At 51.8% G+C, this 23713-nt stretch overlaps 1 protein-coding gene across 3 annotated transcripts in view; it reads left to right on the forward strand.

The window, feature by feature from the left end:
* MEGF11 (multiple EGF like domains 11) overlaps window positions 1-23713 on the forward strand; it is a 363230-nt gene that overhangs the window by 333080 nt on the left and 6437 nt on the right. The window contains exons 13-24 of one of the 3 annotated variants that reach the window (XM_061182006.1): window positions 40-142; window positions 5278-5424; window positions 5799-5933; window positions 10827-10955; window positions 12124-12252; window positions 12745-12873; window positions 13434-13562; window positions 14887-15123; window positions 16662-16780; window positions 19096-19162; window positions 19668-19769; window positions 22281-22337. In XM_061182006.1, the coding sequence (XP_061037989.1) occupies window positions 40-142; window positions 5278-5424; window positions 5799-5933; window positions 10827-10955; window positions 12124-12252; window positions 12745-12873; window positions 13434-13562; window positions 14887-15123; window positions 16662-16780; window positions 19096-19162; window positions 19668-19769; window positions 22281-22337 (1483 nt within the window). Of the gene's footprint in view, window positions 1-39; window positions 143-5277; window positions 5425-5798; window positions 5934-10826; window positions 10956-12123; window positions 12253-12744; window positions 12874-13433; window positions 13563-14886; window positions 15124-16661; window positions 16781-19095; window positions 19163-19667; window positions 19770-21718; window positions 21760-22280; window positions 22379-23713 lie in introns of those variants that run through there. The other 2 variants (XM_061182005.1, XM_061182004.1) reach the window with 2 other exon arrangements.

A 23713-nucleotide genomic window follows, 5' to 3' on the forward strand; every position in this document is an offset into this window, starting at 1 on the left:
CTAGGTCTCGTCATTTCTCTCTCCCCCTTCTCTCCACAGGATGGCACATTTGGGCTGAACTGCAGTGAGCGTTGTGACTGCAGCCACGCTGATGGCTGCGATCCCGTCACAGGCCACTGCTGCTGCCTGGCCGGATGGACAGGTAACCCCCTCTGCCATGCCACCATCCAGGTCCTGTGGAACTGAGCTCTTGGTATTCTCCTGCTTCTCTCGACTGTTCCTTCTTTTTTTTCCTTCACTTTTTCTTCTTCTTGCTCCCTACATATGCACCTTTTCTTTATATCCTCTGGGCTTCAGTTCTCCATTTCATTCCATTTGAGCAAACAGATATTAATTGAACATCTAGTATGTGCAGGCTCTGTTCTAAGGGCTAGGGACAGACCAGTTTAAAAAAATTCAGACAAAGGTGTGGGTGCTCAATCTGTGTTTGCAGAGGATATGGTGGAGAGGGGGACAGGGAACTTTCTCCTTAGCCCAGGCTCAGATTACTGGCCCCTACATGTGTCCTGGCAGCTCACCTCCTAAATAGATGGCAAACCCATCCATTTCTCACCAGCCACTGCCACCATCCTCGTCCACTGAGCACCATCTCTCAGCAGGCACTGCCTCGGCCTCCTGTTTTTCTGTGGGCCTCCCCTCTTGCACAGCTGCATCCACTCTGCACGTGGTGGCCAGATCCGTTCACATCAGTCCCTGCTCAGGATGCCTTCATAGCTTCCCATGACACTGATCCAAAATCTTTACAGTGACCTGGGGTCCACATGGCCCTGTAAGGCCCTGCCCAACTCCTCCACCTCTCTTTTGCGCCCTCCCATCACTCACTTCACTCCACCACCTGGGCCAACCACCCTCCCTGACTCCAGGCCTCAAATGTGCATTCCCTCTGCCTAGATCACTCCTTCCCCTTCTCTTCACCTAATAACACCTTCTCATCCATCATATTTCAACGTAAAGATGACTTCCTCTGGGAAGGCTCTCTCCCCCTGATACTACCACCTCCCCAACCTGGCCAAGACTATGAAAGAGCCCCTTTAATTAATTCTCACCGCATTTTGCTGTACTTACTTCAATTGTCACTGAACTCTGATTTGAGTAACGATTTGTTTATTATCTGCCTCCCACCTTGACCATCAGTTCTCTGGAGGCAGGGACCACATCTGCCTTGTTCACCACTGTATCCACTGCCTGCCACACACTGAGAAATGGTTAAGAACACAGAGCTGGCACCAGACCTCCTTGGGCAAGTCCTTTAACCTCTCAGGGCCTGAATCCTCCATCCATAAAATGCAGATAATTATCATCCTTATAACTACAAGATCATTTTGAAGTTTAAATGAGTTAATACCTGTAAGCGCTAACAGTGCCTGGCACATAATAGGTGCTCAGTAAGTGTAAGCCACAAATACAGTGTTAATGTTATGTGAATGAACCCACTGGCCATTCCCAAAGTGGTGGACAGCAAGGAGAAAGAAATACAGGCATTGCTGGCAGCGTAGGTCCTCAGATAAATAATTCACACCAGGCTGCTGAGCAACCTCTGTTCTCTGCAACCAGAAAGTTTCTGAGCAGCTGGGGGCCGGGGACATTGCTTCCTCTGTAGCATCTCCAACCTGACTCCCTTGCCCTGCCGCTTAGTACAGAGCTAGGCTCCACCCTGGTTACTGGCACCCTAGACTCTTAGCTGGAGCCAAATGGAAATCCATTTTAATTTTTCATTGCCTTAGTTTCCAGTGAACTGATAAGATTTCAATGACATCTGGTGCTTAAAAATTCTGTCTTTGATGGACAACCTTTCAGCAAGGTCTCTGCTGTTCTAAAACTAATTTCCCCAAACGTGGTCCTGAAGTCACTTCAAAGGAGCAATTGATGTCCTGAGATTTGTCAAGCAGAAGGAAACCAAGGAAAGACAGTGAGGGCGCAGGGTAAAGACCCCAGCCTCCTGCTCGGCAAGCCCTCCCCACCCACTGCTGACTACCGAGCCCCTGGCATGTTGCTTGTGCCTAGGCTCAACACTTGTTTTTCTTTGCTCTAAGCATGTACATGTCTTCTCCCCTTGCCCCCCTTAGCCACACACCTCTTGACTGGCATGACATCTAATTCACCTTGCCCTGCACATAGTAGGTGCTTACTCAGTGTTTATTGAAATAAATTGAAAGAAGCTGGCCTATAACCATATATGGCCTTTCCCATTGAAGTGAAGGAGACCTTGACGATGTTCCGCTCCAACCTTCTATGCTACAGATGAGGAAAGGGAGCTGCCCAAGGTCTCAGGACATTAGTGCCAACAGGATGGGAGACACTGGATTGCACTGGAAAGGGGAACCATTTATTCATTCAGCTAGCATTTATTGACTCGAGCCATCACCAAGTCTTTATTTGGCAGCTACCATGTGCCCGGCACTGTGCTAGGCCCAGCAGTAAATGGCAGAATTCAACAGCAATAGCCCCTGGGCACCTACTGTGTGCCAGACACTGTCCTGGGTACTAGAGATGCAAAAATGACCAAGGTCATTTCCCTGCCCATTAGGAACACCTGGATAAAGAGAGTCAGAAGTGTCAAGAAGCCATAGTCCCTGTCTTTACAGGACACATACATATGAAATATTCAAATGATAGGTAGGGACAAAGTTGTAGGCCACTATCAAATAGATGCTTGAATCCCTAGGCAGACATTCAGGAAGACTTCCTGGAGAAGGAAGACCCAAAAACCCAAAAGAGTCTCTGAAGGATCTGGGCTGCTGAATTGCTGCTAGCCTTGTGACATGAACTAGAGGTCACAATATATAGATTCTTAGCCTAGCTTTACCCACCAATGTAGATGTGTAGGGGGCCCTGAAAGATAAAGCAGGGAGATTCCCTAAGGGTAAGAAGGGGAGGGACCCCTAAGGGGGATTAGTATCCCCATTCAACAATAGGGAAAACAGGGCCTAGAGAAGGCAAGTAACTGATGATGCCACTCCTCTTCAGAAGCTGTAGTTGGAGAGCCTCCCTTTAGGCCAAGGTCAAGCCCTTTGACTGCACCAGTGCAAACTGGCCTTTCCACGCAGGGGGAAACCCTGGACCCTTCTCTCCACTTAGATGCCAATGTCTTAAGTTCCAGGGAGCTCTTAGGACATATAAGAACCTCAAACAGGAGCCCCACACCCACAGAACCAGGCCTAGACTAGAATAATTGGCAGATCCTAGAACCCAGTGGGCCCTTGCAGCCATCTGCAATCTGAGCATAATCACCTTACACCTGTGGTTCTTAATCTCCAAAAAAGAGGACACCTTTTTGACATGAAAACATTTGGAGCATTCCACACGTGAGAGGAGCTGTACTTTTAACATCCACTGATTTGGGGGAAAACATGACAGCAACAAGCTGCCATGAATTCAGGGGTGCTTTTGCATGCATTGTGTTTTATTAATCACAGTAATATCTGCATACAGTTTTAGGGAAAAGCCTACAACTATGGGAGAGAGCCTTGGGCAGCCTAACCAAGAGTGCTTGCTGCATAGGAGGGATTGGAGGCCCCCGTCAGACAGTGGAGCTCCTCCGTAGTCCAGGGCGCCTCCCAAGAGCAGCAGGGTCTCTCGGCCTGCAGTCTGAACAGGTTGTTTTCAACAACCACAGGCCAAAGAATTCCTTGGGGCAGATCATGGCTTTTGGTTTTAAACAGCTTTGTGGTTTCCCCCGCCCCAGGCTCCCCTTCGGTCCATCCGTGTTGCTTGTCCGGGCTTCACCTCTTGTGCACCCGAAACTCCACTGGGAGAGACCTCCATTGAGGAGGAAATGTGACCACCAGATTCTCACTGGGGAAAGACTGTATTCCCAGGAAGAAGCTCCCCGCACCCTGTTCCCTCCATTCAGAGGCCTATTTCCTGCAGAGTGGCATCTGAAGCCTCCACCCTGCTGCAGAATTGAGCTGTCACAGGGAGGGAGGCCCAGGGAGGGAGCATGGGCTAGACTGAGGTGCTGGAGGAGAGTAAAACCTGTTGCATCCCCTCCCTCTCCACCCTCTCCCTCTGTTCTGCCCCCTCCCCTTTCCCCACCCGCCCAGGTAAGCTTGTACAATTCCAGCCTGCCTCTAAACTGGTCCCACCGCTCTCCTGCTGCTGCTAGGGCTGGCTCTGTTCACTGAGCCTGAATGTCTTCCTCCCTCTTTCTTTTTCTTTCTCACGCTCCCTGTCCTTATAACAAGGCAGACGTGCTTTTTAAACTAATTCTGCTCCTCTCTGAGCCTCTGATATTCACCTTCCAAAGCCAAATTGGTCTCCTGGGTCCCCACGGTCCATTCACCTTACGCGCACGCGCGGCAGACTAGAAGCCTTTCTGCCTGGGAGGAAACCCCACGCCAGAGCTGGGCGTCCAGCCTCAGGCCTTTTAAAATTCTTCTCAGCCTTCAGGCTGTAATCACCCCAACACATATTTCCTTTCTCTCGGCTCAAAAAGACCATGTAGGCCTTGCTCCTCTTTCTTTTTGACAGATTCCATCCCTTCCCGCATAGGCCACTGTATGTCAAACTGAAGGTCATTTAATCAATTCTTTGGGTCACAACTAGCTTTTTTTTTTTCTTAAGGACATAGAATACATCATAGTGCAGAGAAAACACCAGATTGCATCACAGTGACAGTAAATGTCATTTGCAAAATGTTGGTTTCTATTATACATGTGTGTGCACATTTGACATAAAATACATATTGCACTGAGGACTGTGGTCAAAAGAATCTGAAAAGACCCCACCCACTCTCTAAGCCACTGCCCAGGGGCTGGTTGGCTAGGGCCCAGCAAGGATCGGTGGCTCCTAGGCTAACGTGGGTGGGCATGTAACTCACTCCCAGCTCATGTAGCCCCCATAATGGCACTCACTTGCTGCACTAACCTTGGATTCCAGCTAAGATGTCAAAGACAAAGGAAGCCCTTCATGATCTGATCCCTTCTGATTCCCACAATCTCATCTCTTGCCGTATCCCATCTTGTACTTTATGGTTCAACCATACTATGCTGTGTTATCTTTCAAGGCGTGATTCTCTCTCCTGCCTCCTGCTCTTTGCACATAGGGTTTCCTTTATCTGGTCAATTCCTCCTTGGTCTTTAGGACTCAGTTCAGGCATCGCCTCTTCCTGGAAGCCCTCCCTGACCAGCCAAGCATCTCTGGATTTTTCCTCCATATTCCTAGATGTACTATGTTTGCCTCCACCTCTTCTTACTGCATAGTACCCCCGCCCCCACCACCATTCTTCCTTTCACCCTCGCCCCTTACCACTGACCTGAGTCTGCCTCTGGCCCACAGGCATCCACTGTGACAGCACGTGTCCGCCCGGTCGTTGGGGCCCCAACTGCTCCGTGTCCTGCAGCTGCGAGAACGGCGGCTCCTGCTCCCCAGAGGATGGGAGCTGCGAGTGTGCCCCGGGCTTCCGAGGACCCTTATGCCAGAGAAGTAAGGCTGAGACCCTACCCCGCAGACCTCGGACAGCTCATGCTCCCCAGCCTTCCCAGCTGGAACTAGGACTGGCCTGAGAGAGGCTGGGCTTACACAGTCAGTCCCCATCAAGTCCCTCCCTCTAATCCCCTTTCTCCTGGCCCTGACTTTTCTGTCCCCAAGTTCAGGGCCTAGCCTGGCTCCCCAGCAGAAACAGGACCAGACCACAACTCCTCTCTGTAGAAAGGGACGGGCCCTCCCAGGTGTGGGGCAGACGCGACTCTCCCCATGCTTCTGAGAAGCCTCTCTTCATCACTGTGTGGGACTGGACAAGTGGCCAGGCTGGCTGGGGCCCCTTGGGCTGCTGACCACCATCTCCCCTTCACCCCCAGTCTGCGCGCCTGGGTTCTATGGCCACAGCTGCGCCCAGCCGTGCCCCCTCTGTGTGCACAGCAGCGGGCCCTGCCACCACGCCAGCGGCATCTGTGAGTGCCTCCCCGGATTCTCCGGAACCCTCTGCAACCAAGGTACTGTTTCCAGGGGGAAGGTGTGTGGACCAGCGAGACGAGGAGTCCCAGGAGGGAAGCAGCAGGGAAGGAAGGTTCAGGATTCTCATCACACTCTGTGGAGGCAGCGCCTTGGCTCTTCAGGGCTTGGGCCTACCTTAATAAGAATTGGACACACCACGGGGCGTGAGACAAAGCCATTATGCAGTTGAAGGAACAGGCTCAGAGAGGTTAAATGACTTCTCCATGGTCTCACAGCTAGAAGCGGCAGAGCTGAGAAACAAATTCTGACTCCAAAGCCCAGTCTAAACGGATAAAAAATGAAACAAGCGTAGATGAGGTCCACATAGGAAGTGACCCCAAATGGCTTGTGCTGAGTGCCAAGTGGGAAAGGCAGAGAACACTGTGGGCGCTCAGAGGAGACAGTTCTGGCCTCGCTGGAGATGGCAACTTCCCAGCCCTTCTCCCCTCACACTCAGGCCAACACTAATCCCTCACCACACGCTTTCCTGTCTCAGCTGCGGAATCCACAGCACCAACTCCAGCCAACTCTTCCACTCAACGGGAGTTGAAAAGGGAGATAAAGCTTATTGAATTGGTGTGCTGCTAAACTGGCTCTCTGGGGGGGAAAAGCCCTAATCTGTATCATTTGCAAATTTCCATGTTGTAGATATTCCCACCATGGCTGATTCTAAGGTACCGATGGTTTAACACCGGTCGTGAAATTCCCGAATATTTAATAGCCAGTGAGAAGGTAGAAGCTGGCTCCGTTGCACACCATTGCTTATCGCCGTCCCTGGCTTAGTTAGGCCAAGGCAGGGTGGATTTGGGGGACGGCTCCGTGCCGTGTAGGACTTCAGCTGGGCCTTAGCCTAAAAGGCAGAGATGGAAGAAAGGCATTGTGGGTAGAGGAACCAACCTGGGCAAAGCACAGAGGCGTGCATATGCGACTATCCAGCCATAGGGAATGGCAGGAGGATGCAGGGGCTGTGGATGGCAAAGGAGACTGAGAAGGTAGTCTGGGGACTCCTGGGAAGTTTTGAAGACAAGGTTGCAGAATTTGTACTTTAACCTGTAAGGAGCGAAAGGATCTTAGTCTAAGGTAAACTTAGAGCTAAAAGCAACTTCAAGGTCATCTGTGAGAGTCTCATCTGGCCTCTGCTTAAATACTTCCTTTGAGAGCTCACTGCCTCCCAGGGGACTGGATTCTTTTGATGAATAATGACCACTGAGCTCCGCTATTTTTCTAAGTGTGTGGGCCATTAATATGTATGAGTGGAAAGTTAACTCCGTGATGCTTTGAGGTCATGAGAAGTTTGGACCCCAGGGAAACATACGTGACAGTTTCATTTGCTTGCAGTCCTCCTAGGACAGTTTAATCATAACCTGACATGTCGAAGTTTACTTATTAAACATCGGAGACCCAGCCGTCAATACAGATAGGCCGGGTCTAAATTAGGACCTAAGCAGCCCGAGGAGGAACTCTCACATCCTGCAATGTCTGATTTATCGCCCGCTGGCCTAATGAGTATTTTCCACACATAGATCTAATAGAGTTTGCTATTAATGGCAACTGCCCTGGTTAAGTCTCAAACCTTGTAAAAAATTGAACTGACGCTTTCTAATGACTGGCTTTCCAGCGAGTTACAAATTACAGACACTGCGTATGCAGAATCATTAAACATAGATTAAATACAACCAGATGTTTTCTTTTCACCAGCCCCCCCTTCTCTCCACCACCCCTCTCTTTGCCTCACTCTTGATTCAGCTAAGAAGTCAACCAATTAATGTACTAGACTGATCACATTAGCAGCTCTGTGGGTGAATTTGTCAGCCTTGCGTATGTGAGAAAGACTTCAAATATAAGACTGTCTTGTTAGAGAAGCTCAGAGTTGGTTTTAGGGTGGGTGTCAGTGGAGCATCTCTGGCACCCAGCTCCCCACAGAGGGCCAGGACTAGGGGATGGGTTCCCCACATCATGTACCTCCCAGAGGCAGGGAAGAGCGTGCTGGGTGACCTGTTTTTCAGGAAGCCAAAGCTGGAGGCTGAGCTGCAAACAGGTGAGATGCATGTCATCCTCCTGGCAGTGGACCTGCCCTGGAAGGAGCTAAGGTTTTTGCTAGGGAAGAGCACAGGGCCCAAATCAGCCAGCGTGCCCATAGCCATTAACTATAGCCCAAGGCCAGTGGGTGAGGGTTATCAGTCCCATTTCAAAGATGAGGAAACAGAGATTGAGAGGGGTGATGTGGTTTGCTCAGAGGTACTTAGCCAGTGAGTGGCAGAGCTTCCTGGCTGTGTGACCTTGCGCAAGTTACTTAACCCCTCAGTCCCTCAGTTTCCTCATCTGTAGAGTTAGTAATAATGAAAATATGCAATAATGAGAGTATTACAAGGTTAATTGAACTAATATTTGTGAAGCATTCTGAACAGTGGTACATAAAAGTACATAGAAGTGTTTGTTGAATACATAAATAAAACTAGCACCCAAACCCAAGGCTTTGGGCTGGAGAGCCTGGTATTGTTTGTCCCAACTGCTAATCATGTCCAGGAGAGGCACAGAGTGGCCACAGATCCAGGTGCCCACCATCCAGTTGGGGAAGGGCTGGCACTATGAGGCAGTGTGGCCTAAGGGAGGGGTGCCAGCCCAAAGTTCGAGAGATGTCGGCCTGGGGAAGTTGCTTTTCTTTAAGAATCAACACCTTCCCCTGATGCTCTGTGTGGCTCAGCCAAATGAGGGCCTCAGGGATTCAAGGACTTCCTCTCCCATAACAGGGATGCAAGGAGGCCATCTTGGAGGGTGTAGGGCCAGCTGGAACCGGGCTTTGAGGGGAGCACATCAAACTGAGAGGAGCTCGAAGGGACAGGGGTCACTGATTCCAGCAGAACCCACTGGAACGTCACTGCTCCTGGGGCCGGTTTTGGCCATTTGGGGAATAGTTCCTGAGTGTTTGTTGTATGCCATGTACTGTGCTGGGCACTCGGACACAACAAAGAACAAGAGAGCCAAGCTCCCTGCCCTCACAAAGCCTGCAGTCCAGAGGGGAAAATTCTGAGCTCAGCCTTTCCCAGCAGAACTTGGGGGCGGGGGTGGGGGGAGAGGGGGCAGCAGTTTATTTCTGCATATTCAGCCACCGTGCCTTGAGCACCTGTTATTTTTCCAGGCATTGTAGGTGTACAGACACGGGTGGAACCCAGGCCTGGCCTGGAACAGCTCACAAGCCACAGTAACAGAAGACCAGGGAAGAAACTAATAGAGGGTCCTAGAAGCTCAAACAGGGACACAGCCTCCCAGAACAGAGAAGAGGGGTGAATCTGTTAGGATTAAGTTCAGCTATAAGTAACATAAAAACCCAAAATAACTGACTTGAAGATGACAAGCTTTGTTTCCCTCACACATTTACAAAAAAAACCCAAAAAAGATAAAAAGAAAGAAAAGCAAAGATCCAGAAGTAGGCCACTAGGGAGTGGTAGGGTAGCTTACATAGATGTCAGGGACCCAGGCTCCTTCTATCTTGTTGTTCTGCCATCCTCAGCACATGGCTTCCACCTCTGAGGAAAGGTAGCCGCTTGAGCTCCAGCTATCTTACCCACAATTCTCATCCATAATCCACATTATTCTTCAACAGGAAGGATGAATGGGCAAATAAAGACACGCATTTCCACTTACCATTGGTCAGAATGTAGTCACGTGGCCATACCCCACTGTGCAGGTGGCCATAAGCCCAGTTAAAACTCTACTTCTAAGGAAGAAGAGAATTGATATTGAAGGACTAGCTGTCTACTAGTCCTAGTAGAGGATCATTGGGGAGGTGGCACTTAAGATGTGTCTTGTAGGCAGGGTAGGATTTCCACAGCTGGGCATGAGGGTCAGGGAAATTCTGGGAGGGAACAGCTGGAGTGAAAGCACAGAGGAGGAAAGGCATGGGGCGTTATTTGGAAAGTGGTGTGTGGTCCAATGTCTGGGTGATGAGGTATGTTTAAGTGCTGATCTCTAGGATCTAGGTTTTATTCTGGGGCACTAGGGTGCCACTGAGGATGTTTGAGCAGGGCATAGGAGTGCCATGAAGAGAGCTGTGCTTTAGAGAGCTCAGGCTGTAGCAAGCAGCTGGAGGATGAATTGAGAGGGAATTGAGAGGGAGGTGCTTGGTGAACACTCATATGTAGTCCTCAAGGAGCTTGCAGCTTTGTTGAGGAAACCAGCCCTTCCTCCAGGAGCCAAGGAATGACTCCTCCAGGAGGGGCCGGGATCAAAATCCTACAAAGGACTCAAGGTGGAAATACCATGGGAGCTCAGTGGAAGAGAACACCTTGTGGACACAGGAGGGCTCTCCTGGGGAGGAGACTGAACTGAGGCTCAAGGAACAGGTTGGATTTGGAGAGACAGAGGAAACAGAGGGACAGGGATAGACGTTCGGGGCCGGTCCTCCAGCCGTCTAACTGCAGACAGACCTGCCACCCTGCATTTGTCCCTCTCCTTCCAGCTATAAACATTCCCTGCCCTCGCAGTTGTGAGGTCAGTGATGCTGACACGAGTGTGGTAATGGAAAGCAGAAGGCTGCGGGGCAGTGCAGGGACCACTGGACTGAGTGCAGAGGTGGGATTCCCAGCCTCACCACTTCTGTCTGTGAGACCTAAGTCAAGTGATTCTACCCCTATGGGCCTCAGTTCGTTCCTGTCAGAGGGAATCATTAACAGAGGCTCCCGAAGAAGGCAGCTGCAGACACAAGAGGGGGAACTCGTTGATGTGGAAATGGAGAAGGGTGATGGGGGTGCTGAGGTGGGCAGTTCCCACCCAGATCCGTGACCCCAGGGTGGCCATGGCTGTGGCCTGGGAACTTCTGGGGGTGCAGCTGTGGGTGGTGGTCTGAGGAGTACAAGTGGGAGGGCGGGTGCCAGGCTGTCCTGTGCCCACAGTGTGTGCTGGAGGGCACTTTGGGCAGGACTGTGCCCAGCTCTGCTCCTGTGCCAACAACGGGACCTGCAGCCCCATCGACGGCTCCTGCCAGTGCTTCCCTGGGTGGATTGGCAAGGACTGCTCACAGGGTAAGCTGCTGCCCCCGGGAATGCCCCCGACCGCGGTCAGGCCCAGAAACACCCACTCCCTGCCCAGAACCTCTCTGCCCCTGGTGCTTCTACCTCCCAGGGCTGAAATCTCCTGCAGATAGGAATGTCCACCTGAGCCCCATATAGTCTCTATAGCTAGCGTGATGAATTACTAGGATTGATCACTGGCATTATTAACTGCTAGTATTAAAGATATGGGCATTATTGGTAGTATCATTAATACTATGAACGCTGAGTATTAATACTCCTAGCACCTGAGCAAGGAGTAGCCCCTAAGTTTGGATGGGGCAGAAGAGGGAGTTGGGAAGTGAGGGGAGGCCCGGGCAGTTGCCTCGCAAGGGTGTCCTCTGGGTGGCTCATGTGACTGATGTCCTGGGCATCATAGGCCTGGGCAGAGCATTGTAGGGGCTGTTCATATAAGGTGAACCCAATCTGATACAGAGGTAACAGGGACCCCCAATCTAAAGGCAGAGACTCAGCCTCTGCCCTGTGGAGTCCTTGGCTGATGGGTGAGACCCAGCCAGTACCCCTAGGACGGTCCCAGTTAAGATGCCCTGGCCCAGGACTTCCCTGGTGGTCCAGTGGTTAAGATGCTACACTTCCACTGCAGGGGGCAAGGGTTTGATCCCTGGTCAGGGAACTAAGATCCTGCATGCCCGGCAGTGGCCAAAACAAACAAACTGGCCTGAAGGCATTTCCATTCTGATGGAGGAGACACCCGTGCCATCCTCCGGGAGCTCATTAGCTCCCTGAGAAGAAAGAAGTCCCTACCCTGGGAAAGTCCCCCCTCATCCTCATGGGGAAGTTAGTACACACAGTATTCACACCGTAAACCGCAGTGTTTACAGTTTACCACACACTCCAAATCACAGTCATTCCCCTAAGAGGAAAGGTTCAGAAGCCCTCAGAACTGGGAGGGTGGGCAGAGAATCCAGGCTTAATGGGAATCCTGGGTGACTGGGTCAAGAGATGAGTGGAGGAATTCTGGGAACAGTGGTTAAGCCCCGTGAAAGCCAGGAAATGCCACCCGGGGGCATCCTGGCGTCTTGGCTGACATGCACTCCCCCTTCCTCTCCCTCCCTCTCCCTCCCTCCCCGTCTGCCCCTCTCTGCCTGGCCCTCACCCTCTGCATCCCACCCACGCCCAGCTTGCCCACCTGGGTTCTGGGGCCCCGCCTGCTTCCACACATGCAGCTGCCACAACGGGGCGAGCTGTAGCGCCGAGGATGGGGCCTGCCACTGTGCCCCTGGTTGGACCGGACTCTTCTGCACGCAGCGTAAGCCCCGCCTCCCAGCCTCCCAGCTATTTGGAATCCCATGCTGCGGCCTGCTGGCTGCCGTGGGCATCGTCTGGATCTGCAGTGGAGGGAGGGAGGAGGCAGGCCCCAGGGCTGGGAGCTATCCACCCCCGCCACCCACCCCTGGGGTTGAAGAGCCTGGCCGGACTCAGGGGGTTGATGCGCCCAAAGTCCTGGAAGGTCAGGGCTATCGGGTACCCCAGCAATCACCAAGACCAGACCCTCCTTGGACAGGGGGCCCAGCGTGGGGAGGAGCAGCCTGTGGTTGCACAGCAAAGAGGCATCAGGCTGGCCTCTGGTTCCAAGGTACCCTTGTCCAAAGGACTCCCTGCCTCTTCAGCGTGAGGGTTCCGAGCGTGGAACGTGCAGGGTCTCGCTAGTCCTCACTCCATGCTCAGAGAAAGACGGGGCAGGAGACAGGTTTGGTCCCAGCTGCACCTCAGCTGTTGCCCCCACCCTGTTTCTCTTCAGGCTGCCCAGCAGCATTTTATGGGAAGGACTGCGGGCACGTGTGCCAGTGCCAGAATGGTGCCAGCTGTGACCACATCAGCGGCAAGTGTACCTGCCGCACGGGCTTCACCGGGCGACACTGTGAGCAGAGTAAGCTGTCCCGATCCCTGACCCTGGTGTCAATGCCAGGCCTCAGCCTCCTGCAGGGGAAGCCTCCCCCTTTGAGGTCCACCCATCAGGGCCCTGCACCGCCTGCTCCCTTGACTTTTGGAGCAACTCCCAAGGAGAAAACCTGAAGGTTGGGCCTACGTTGGCTTCTGAAGAGTTTCTTCCTTCAGTGGGGGTGGGGATGGGGCATGTGGAGGCAGAGCAGAGCCTTTGTTGGGGGAGGAGCTTAGTGAGAGAGTAGAGGGAGGCAGATCTTGTTTGATCTTTGAAGCCCCTGTGGCACCCAGCTCAGGGCCTGACACACGGAAGATGCTGTGTAAATATGGACCAGGTGAGGAGGAGGTAGGGGTGGGTGTCCCCCCACTCAGGTTATAGGTGTTCTGTCTAGCCCCAAGTAGCAAACCAAAGCACATCAGGAGCTACAGAGAAAGAGGCTTCACTCTGTGAGGCAGAACTAATCCTCACATCTGCCCACATATGGGATGGGAGGGGTGGAGAGTGGGCACACCTCACAGTCGACTCCAATTCTTCGTGCTACACAGGATGTGCCCCAGGAACCTTTGGCTATGGGTGTCAGCAGCTATGTGAGTGCATGAACAATGCCACCTGTGACCATGTCACAGGCACCTGTTATTGCAGCTCTGGATTCAAAGGGATCAGGTGTGACCAAGGTAATACACAGATGGCAGAGTCCCCGGGGAAGGGGGCTATGGAAAGGGCCCCACGGGGCAGGCTCTAGGGAGTATCCAATGGGAATGACTGAATTTTATAAGGACACTCTGTGACTTCCTTTTATTCACATTGGGAGGAGAGTGGGAGTGGAATGGGGGGGTTGCTGAGGAGGGGGAGGCTCCAGGCACTGGAGAGGCAGATGGAGCAGGCAGCCTCTGAGGCACCACTTCCCTCTGCTCATCCTTGGCAAGTTTTGTGAGCCAGGAAGGATGACGGCAAGCCAGTGCTGTGGAAGGGTCAGCAGACCGAGTCGGAAGATCTGCCGAATTCTGGTTCTGCCATTACCTGCTAGGTGTCCTTGGGCCGGTCACTTCCTTTTGCTGGGTCTGTTAACTCCACATGTGGAAAGACACAAGGTTCTGCTGAGAGCCAAGGAGCCCAAAGGGGCTCAACCTTGGCTCCAGGTCTATAGTCAGACAAGACCCCATAGTGCTGTTGTGAGGACCAAGTTAAGATAATGTGAGTAAAGGACTCAGCACAGTGCCTGGCACATCAAGTGAGCACTCGATAAATGGTTTTTGCTGTTGGCTGTAGGAGACAGGGATGAGAATGGGCACCCAAGCATCCACAGTACAGAAAAGGGGCCAAAAGACATTTCCACTGCATTCTGACGGGGGATGAGGGACAGCCCACACATATATCAAGAGGGGTTTTAGGAGCAGCAATCCTGGGCACACTGGTACAGCACTCACAGCTTTCGTTGTCAGTCTCTCATTAGTGCTCACAGTGGGATTACTGTCCCCGTGTTACAAATGAGCAAACTGAGGATTCTGAGTCACACAGCTGGTAGACAGGGAGGGGGCTGAGTCCAGTTTTTCCTGACTCCTGAGAAACCCACTCTACCAGTTACTGGTTGTGTGATCTTGGGCAAATTACCTAACCTTTATGGTGACTCAGTTTCTTCATCTGTGAAAGGGAAATAATTAGTCTTTATTTCTTATAGGACTTATAAACAGCTTTTATAGGGCTGCTGGGAAGATCAAATGAGTTAATATCTGTAACTCATTTTTAGAACAGAGTAAAACACTCAATAAACATCCATTATTTTGGTTCCCACCTATGATCACATTTGCTCCTTGTCACGACCCTGGGACTCCCCCCTTTGTAGACAGTTGAAGACAGACACGTGAAGTTGAAGGGACTGAAGAACAGGGCCAAGACCAGCACCCGGGTCTCCTAACATTAGGAGTCTAGGCCCCAGGCTGAGGAGACCTGAAGAGCAAGCAGGCCTGCCCCAGGCTCAGCCCCTCCCTCTGCCCGCAGCTGCCCTCATGATGGAGGAGCTAAATCCCTACACCAAGATCAGCCCAGCACTGGGTGCAGAGCGGCACTCGGTGGGTGCTGTCACAGGCATCGTCCTCCTGTTGTTCCTCATTGTGGTGCTGCTGGGCCTGTTCGCCTGGCACCGGCGGCGGCAGAAAGAGAAGGGCCGAGACCTGGCTCCCCGCGTCTCCTACACACCTGCCATGAGGATGACCAGCACTGACTACTCCCTCTCAGGTAAGGGCTATGCCCCCAGCAGCTCCCTCCTGCCCCCCCCCCCCGCATACACACACACAAGACCCAAGAGGAGCCACACGGTATTCTTGGGGACACCGGGGTTTATCGCTGAAGGTGGGTGGTCGTGCCTGCAGAGCTGTCTGCTGGCGCTGGATGCTCAGACACCCCTGCAGAGATAATGGAGGTGAGGAGCAGGCGCTTACTTGGGACAGGTAGATGGGGTTCCCAGGCGGTGTCGTTTCCAGGGTGCCCACTCTGAACAGCTACGCTTAGGAGCCTTCTTCCATTTCCCCAGAGCTTCCCATCCTCCTCACCAGGCTTTAGCCACAGGAGCACCCACACTAAGCAGTAAATTTCCTAAATGCTCCAGGGGAACCTCTCCCCAGCCTATGCCACCTCAGGAAACCAGCCGTGGGGCCCAGTGTCCAAGCCCTGTCCCATTTTTGTTTCCTTGGTGAAGGCCTCAGAGCACCCCTCCCTCCCGGTTCCCAGAGTTAGGAGGGCCCTATTTATACAGTGGAAGGGGACGGTGCCTGACGTGGGGAAGTCTGAAAGTCTGGGCAATGTCCCTCGAGTCAGGCCTGCTGGAACCCAGTCTGTTCACAAATGGGGTAACAACTCCAGCAGGCATTCTATCTGGGAGTCTGGACTGCTGCCTTAGAAATAAGAGCAGCTTTTTGCTTCATATTTCATTAAACAGAAGAGGTCAAAATGCTCTAAAATTGCCCACAGCCCTGAGCCACAGGAGGGTAGGCCTGTCAGGGTGAGCACAAGGGTGACAGCTCTCTCCAGCTGGCTCCATAGCTCATGGCTGACCTGCAGCCTCCTGGACCTTGGGCTTACTTAGAAAATCAAGAGCACGCCAGCCTGCTGACATGTCATTCCTGCTAATTCCATTGCCTCCTATTTGCCCAGCTCCATGCTAGGCGCTGCAGGATAGACAGAAGCGAGCGGCCCAGGTGCAGACCCTACCTTGAGGAAGTTCCTGGCCTACATGCTGCCCTGGGTTTCAGCCAAAGTAGATATCCCCTGATGAAATCCCAAAGCTCATAGGGAAGATTTGGGGATTTTCTTCTATGACTATAGTAAGCAAGGTTGGCTAGGTTTTCCCATGCCATTCCACTGGAATCTGCAGGAGGGCAAGGCTAAGGTCAGGAGAAGTGGAGTTCTCTTTACAGCCTCACTACTGGGATCTTACCCCGGGGGAGGCAGGGGAGGGTCAGCACAGCCCTACGTAGTGACTCAGGGATATCTGAGACTGTCAAGTTAACGCTTCTCATGCTGGTGCCACCCTCCACACTGGCAAGCCTAACCTGCATCCTGCACGCTGCAAGGAGGGCCACCGCAAGGAAAGGGGGAAATCAGGCTCTACACATTTCTAGGGGAGTAGTAGATGCCAGGAAGCTTGGGGGCTGGGGGACTTGACTGTCTCTCTTTGCAGAGTACTTTCAAGGCGGCCCAGCCCAAGCATTAGTTTAGGGGTGTCTCATGCCAGGGGCAGGGATATGATGGCATGTGGCACCTTGTTCTCTTCCCAGATTTGTCTCAAAGTAGCAGCCATGCCCAGTGCTTTTCCAATTCCAGCTACCACGCACTGGCGTGCGGGGGGCCTAACACCAGCCAGGCCAGCACTCTGGACAGGAACAGCCCCACCAAGGTACCGGGCCCCTAACTCCCCAGCCCCCATCCACTGGCTTCGCACTGAGCCCTCACCTCTGCCTGGGAAGAAACTGCACCACCACCACCCCGCCCAGGGTCTGTGTGGAACCAACTGCCAATACAATAAACATTGCCCTGTGATCCCATGTAAACACTCCGTGAAGCATGTAACAGGAAGCCACCAGGTTATATGGAGCCAACAAGTGCCATGTAACCAGAACGCATCACATGTAACCAACTCACAGCATCACTCAATATAACATACACCCCCATACCCTGTGTGTAACCAGTGGGTACCAAGTCATGTGATCATCACGTAATCATGTGTAGCCTTGTCACACATAACCATGTAACCACTTTTGCCTGATGTTAACACACATAATCAAATCACTACAGCATTAATCACCGCAGTATGCTACCAGCACCATGCGTGCAACCAGCACATTATAGAGTAACTATTACTTAGGTACCACCTTATATCCTTATATCTGGACATACTACATGTTATCAGTACACACCCACAACCACTGTCATGATGAGAACCATCACAAGGGACATGGAACCCAAACATCAGCCACAGCCAAGTGTTCCCATTAACAGTGAGTCCTGCAGGCCTTCAAGGTCAGGTGTGTACCACCCTGGACAGGGCCTTTCCTCACAGCTCCCAGCATAACACTGGCTGATGGCAAGACGTCCTCTTACAATCACAGGCCCTTGGGCAAGGATGTCTCAGCACACACGTGTAGTGAGCACCCCCTGGTGTGCCAGGACCCATAGTGGGCAGATGAGAGGTTCAGAAATGACGAACAGCCCCAAGGACCACAAGGTCAACGGGCTCATGCTGCATACCTGCGCGCGTGCACGCACACACATACACACACACACACGCTAAGGCAGGACCATGGGGGGCTGGGTGGCAACCCCCCACCCTGGGCCAGGAGCACAGTTTTCACCCTCCGGGTCTGTGCCTTAGAGCTCTAGGGGTCCTTTCTCCCCATCTGCCCCACAGAAAATGTCCGCCAGTCCACGGACCATGGCTGCTGCCACAGCCCTGGTAGCAATGCACCCTGAACCCCCTAGCAACAATGACAGATCCCATATAGCCCCAAGAGCCACCCCTGTCAAGCCAGCACCCAAAGGCCACTCTTCAGGGGCTCTCAGCCTCAGTTTTCCAATAGAATGGGAGTGCTGCAAGCAGGGGTACCTCGAGGTCCGTATGCAAAGTCTGTGGCCGTCAGCCCCACACCCAGCTGCACAGCTTTAGGCTTATCTGAGGAGCAGAGGGAAAGGAATCCAGGAGCTTCCCAGTAGGAGGTCCTTGATTAACTAGAGCCACATTATCAAGGCTACAACAGGTTAGAGGCAAAGGATGCCAGGGATGAGAGACAAAGTCCCTTGTGGCCATGTCATTCTTGGTCTCATGCTGACAGGGAAGCACCAGCCACCCTCTGTCACTCAGTGAGGGGGTGGAGTTACTACAGAGTAGCCCACTTGGTGACCCTCTGGCTCATTTCACCCCAGGGGCCCAAAGTAGTTCTGTGTGGTCAGGGACCCCTCAGCCTGGCAAATTTTTAGCAAGGGCAGGCAGCTGTGATGACATGGAAAGGACATGGGTCTGGGAGCTGAGACCTGAGTGGTAGACCCAGCTCTGTCACTGGCTGTGTGTGTGACCATGAACGGGGCCCACAAGCAGGACTCAGGTCCCCAACTGTGAAATGAGAACCACCATCCTTGCCTCATATGAAGGGCAGCTGTGAGAATGCAGGAAGAGGAAGGCTTGCGCCATAAGGACAACCTACCCTGAAGCGTTCTTGGTCACATGAAAGGAAGATTCTCACACTCAGCCCAGGTCAGGTGGCAGAGGCGACAGTGATGTTGCAGGCAGCCTCAGCACCCCGCTCTGTGCTGGAGATGGCCTTGTGTTGCAGCCAAGACGCTGCCAACCCCCCTTTTTCCTGCAGCTCAGCCCCACCCAGCTGACCTGCTTTCCCTGTCAGGGCCAGCTTGGCTCAGGCCAGTTCTTGGCTCTCAAGAGGCCCTGCCCTTTGCTCCCCTTTGTCCCAGGGGCCCAAGAGCCCTACAACTTCAGCCAGACTGCTTAGATGGGGGTATATGTTCTGCTCCCACTGGCCTCAGCCACACCATGGTGGCCTGTCATAGAACACCTACCTGTCCCTTTCCGTCAATGACCTAGCACCTAGGTGGGTCAGGGTCATCACGGGGGTGGGTGCACGAGGGTGGGCAAAAGCAAAGGCTGGGCAGGGGCATCTCAAGGGCACTAGATAGTAACTCGCTCTCCTACTTTCCAAACAGCTCAGTAACAAGTCCCTTGACAGAGACATGGCAGGCTGGACCCCCTACAGCTATGTGAACGTGTTAGGTCAGTAGTGGTTTGAGTCTGGTCCCCTGCCATCACATCCCACCCTCTTCTCCTTCTCCCATATTGACAGGGGCCCATCCCAGCTCCCTGGGAGAGTTAGTAGATAAATCTTAAGCATGGTTTCCCCCAGGGACCACAAGGGAGAAAGCTAGGGCCCAGATGTGGGGATTCAGGCTGGAAGCAAAAGATGCACTCACCATCTGGGAAAGGGACCCCCTGCCTGAGCCAGGCCCTACCAAGGTGCCCCTTTCAAGGGCTTCTTCCCTCTGCCCCACTGCCCTGGCAGACACCAATTCCTATGGGGGTGTGGGTGAGGGGTGGGGAGTGAGGGGTAGCAAGGCCAGTGGCCTCAGCTCTAGCAAATCCCTCTGGCCCTGCTGGCGCTAGCGCCTTTGGATGCTACACATGGAAGCCCTAATTCCTTCCAACCTGACCCTCATCCCCCAACCCCTGCCATACCAGGGCCCTGGGAATAATGGCTCCTCCCTGTCATTCCTCTCACTAGACTCCCATTTCCAGATCAGTGCCCTGGAGGCCAGGTACCCGCCCGAGGACTTCTACATTGAACTTAGACACCTCAGCCGCCCCGCTGAGCTACACTCACCAGGTTAGACTCCCAGCCCTACCCTCTATCCCCTGGACCCCTGAGGCTGTCATACCAGACCAGACCCAGCACCTACCCTAACCCCCATTCCTATCCTTTAACTTACCCCCATGGTCCCAGAACTCTCCCTGCTGAGCCCCTTCCCTCTGACATAATTAATCTACAAGCCCAATTCCTTATCTGAAGAAGGAAGCCTGTCTGGATCCCCTCAGTCACCCCTTCTCCTCCTATCATGGTCAGTGGATATGGACAAACTGCAACTAGTATTAGGTGAAGGGAACACAACATAACCGCACTCCCTGCAGACCACAGAATACAACCCAAAACCACTGAGAAATGACTTGGAGATGGTGACATCTCTGGGATTTTTTGGGCCCGTGGATGTGAATGATGGAGAGTTGGCTCTCTGGCCAAAAAGCCCAATGTCCCTCAGAGAGAGACCCCAGACTAGCTCTCCCAGATCATAGGGTAGGGTGGTCCAGTAGGGATCTAGAGAAGTTGAGGCAGGATGTGTCAACCAACATCCCCTGTGCTCATATATTAGGCTCAAACCTGGTAGCTTGGGAAAGATGCAAAAAAGAGACTTGGAAAATCAGTCCTGCTATGGGAGGATGTGAGGTAGGAGTTACAGAAGTAGGTGCAATGAATGAACAGAGAATTTGGCCTCCCTACAAAGTATTCCTGCCCTAGACGGCACACTTGACAACCTGGGCCTGAATTCAGGCTCTAGCTGGTTTCTAGAGCTCAAGTGAAATGCAACTCTACCAACCCCTGAAGGTCTCTGAGGCCAGTAGCAGTAAGAAGAGCAAAGGTTCTAAATCCATCTACCTGTTAAGTAGGCATGGGCTTCAAATACCCTGGGCTTATACCCAGGAGGCTGTGCTCCTGGCTGTGAGCCCCTTAAGCAGTGCTCAGGACATTCAATAACCCCACCAAATACAACCCCCCGACACACACACTACCACCACCCTGCACCTCTTTCCATTTGGGAGCATCCTCTGGGCTCAGCCCAGATTTCTCCCTTCAACCACTGTAGCCAGAGCCACCACACGCTGTCATTTTTTCGCTTACACTGAGGCAGGCTGGTGGCCAATGGGAGAGAATACTTGAGAACATCTGGGCTCTAGGTGGAACTCAACTTCTCACTTGTCGGTGTGATCTCAGACAAGTCACTGCCCTTCTTTGAGCCTGTTTCCTGTTCTCTAAAAAGGGAAAAAGTTAACAGCCTAGCCTCCCTCCCTCAGGGAGGGCAAAAGAAGCCCTGGTCTAGAATAAAGTGCTGAACTGATGCCAAGGATACAGACTGTTACAGTCATGCTTCTGAAGGGCACAGGTACCTATAGGTCCTTTGGAGAATAGCAAACTTGAGAAAAACTTGGACCTGATTCTGCTCTATTACTCAGCAATGTGTGGAAGGAAGGGAGATAGGAGTAGGCTCCTGCAATTTCAACTAGGGACCTCTATATGGAAGAGGTATGGGGAGGTATCTAAACAGCCATGGGTTGGTCTTCAGTGTCAAAAACTGGGGAGAGTCAAGTGGAGTCAAACTGTACTTTAGTAAGCACTTGCTGCATGCCTTGCCTGATATGGCATTCTCAGTTAAAAGCTGAAAAAAAAATGGCTCTGTGAGCCCAAGTCGTCACTGTCCCAAATTTAAAGTATCACATAATTTCTTTCCTGGGATCACCAGTAGCAAAGAACCTGAGCTTGGTCCCTGAAGCTTTGTGTCCTTCCTGCCTCTGGCTGGGGCTCAGAACCATGCATTGTGGGAGCCTAGGATAAACTGTGACAGCCAAAAGGGAAAAAAGAAATCCTTGGGACTGAAAAACACTGGTAGTATTGTTCAAATACAACTCTCAATTATGTGCAAATGGTCCACCCAAAAAAAGTGGGGCAGGGGGAGGGGGACTAAGCCAGCTGACCATGTAAGGGAATGACTATACATCCTGTAGAGATGACCAATGAAGAACCTCAGCTACCTGTTCACCTCCCTCTGGCTCCCCTCAGTCGAGCTTTGGATCCAGAAGGGGAGAGGGAAGACCAGAGCTACAAGGTGAGAAACAGTCTTCACCCCCACCCAGAAGTCCAACAGAACTGGGACTGGGAATGTCATACACCCTTCCCCCAAGCTAAGAACTGGTTCTGATTCATTCCTTATCCTATACTTTTGGAGCCTGAAACGTCACCTACAGTGACTGTAGGTGGCATCAGAACTGCCTTTGGTCACCTCCTGGAAGACATTCCCCTCAGAGTGAAGGTTAAAGAGCAGTAGTGCTAAATATGCCAGGGGGTGCTGTAGCTCATCATTTATGCTTTAGGAGCTTTTAAAGAATCCCTGTATGGTCAAGATGATTTAGAGTAGATTAAACCCAGAATAATTTTCTGGCACTAAAGAACTATTTATTTTCTGGGTAGGGGAGAAAGAAAAAAAAAACAAGAAAAAAAAAATTCATACAGTCTAGGTAAACCTCATTCACCCCTATATTTTTCTTTCCTTTTACTATTTTTATGCAGGTGCTTGTGGAATGGATAGACGTCAGAACACATACATTATGGACAAAGGCTTCAAAGGTACAGTATCTAATCCTGACGTCCCATTAGAAAGGGCTTAGCAAGATAAAGAGTGCAGATCTGAAATGGCCAGTTGTTCTACCAGGGACAAACTGCACATCTCTTCCCCCACCCCCCTGTGGTTAAAGACCACAGGACCTGGGGCTGCTGGGTAGCTCTGCCCAGGAGGAGCAATCATAATAATAATGATTTCATCTTTTGATTTCAGTTGCACCTGCTTAGGAAACGCTTATGGGTTTTTTATAGATGCCAACTAAATGTCTTCGGAAACGTAGAACGTCATTATCCAACCAATTAGTACAAGTTAAATTGATTATAAAATCTGAAATAAAGTCAATCTACCCGCCCCAGAGGCCTCCTGTCATTGCGCTGGTAAGGAATGCCACCCTGCACCTGCTGGCTTTCTGGGGCACAAGGAATGAAAATAATACCTAGTGTTAATATTGTACGGCGCTCCACCCTCATGAGATCTCTGCCCCAGAGAACAGGGAAGCCAGGACTAATCCCTAACACATGGGAACTGCAAGTTGGATCATCCTTCTAGGAAGTATACAGGTGAAGCCAAATATGAAAGGTCAGGTCCTGCCCCAAGCTTAGGGCCTAAGTTTAAATGACAGAATGTGTGAAACAGGTGGCTTTGAAATTATGTCACTTATTAACTACGACCAACCTCCCTAAGGCACAGTTTCCTCAAATTGCAAGGTTGGGATAAGTATGCTTGTCCTATGATCTAACAAGGTTATCCTGAGTATCTAATAAAAAACACAGATCAGAAGTGTTTCTGCATATTGTAAAGGGTTATACTAATGTAATAGAGTTGTCCTTTTGTCTCTGAGGACTATTTAAGAGTCTCAGCCAAACTGAAAGAGACATGACTTACAGCAACGATCCCAGTGGATATCCTAAACCTAGCTGTGTACCAGAATCACCTGGAAAGCTTGTTAAAAATACATATGTTCACCTCGCAACTCCCCAAGATTCTGATGCCGTAGATCTAGAGTGGGACCTTTTGTGACAAATGCCTCAGGGTATCCTTATGTAGCATATCACCTAACAAACACTTACAAACCCCTAGTCTAGACTGACTCAGATTTGCCAGATTACCCTTCTGGTCTTTCAGACTTAGCCTTAGGTACACCTGAGACACCACTTTCCTAACCAAGGAGAGCTAGTAGTCTTCAGCCCTTGGTGAGGTGGTTATTAGAAGTGGGGGTGAGGAAAAAAAAAAAAAGAAGTGGGGTGAGCTAGGGGTGGGTGGTGGTGAGAACTGTGTTCTGAACAGCAGAGCAGGAAGGACAAGTCTCCACCAGCACATGTTGTTAGGACGTGCACAGCCCAAGAGAACGATCTGAGGACAGAAGGTCACCCACTATGCC

The sequence above is a fragment of the Eubalaena glacialis genome, chromosome 2 (assembly GCF_028564815.1).
Source record: "Eubalaena glacialis isolate mEubGla1 chromosome 2, mEubGla1.1.hap2.+ XY, whole genome shotgun sequence".
Classification (NCBI taxonomy): domain Eukaryota; kingdom Metazoa; phylum Chordata; class Mammalia; order Artiodactyla; family Balaenidae; genus Eubalaena; species Eubalaena glacialis.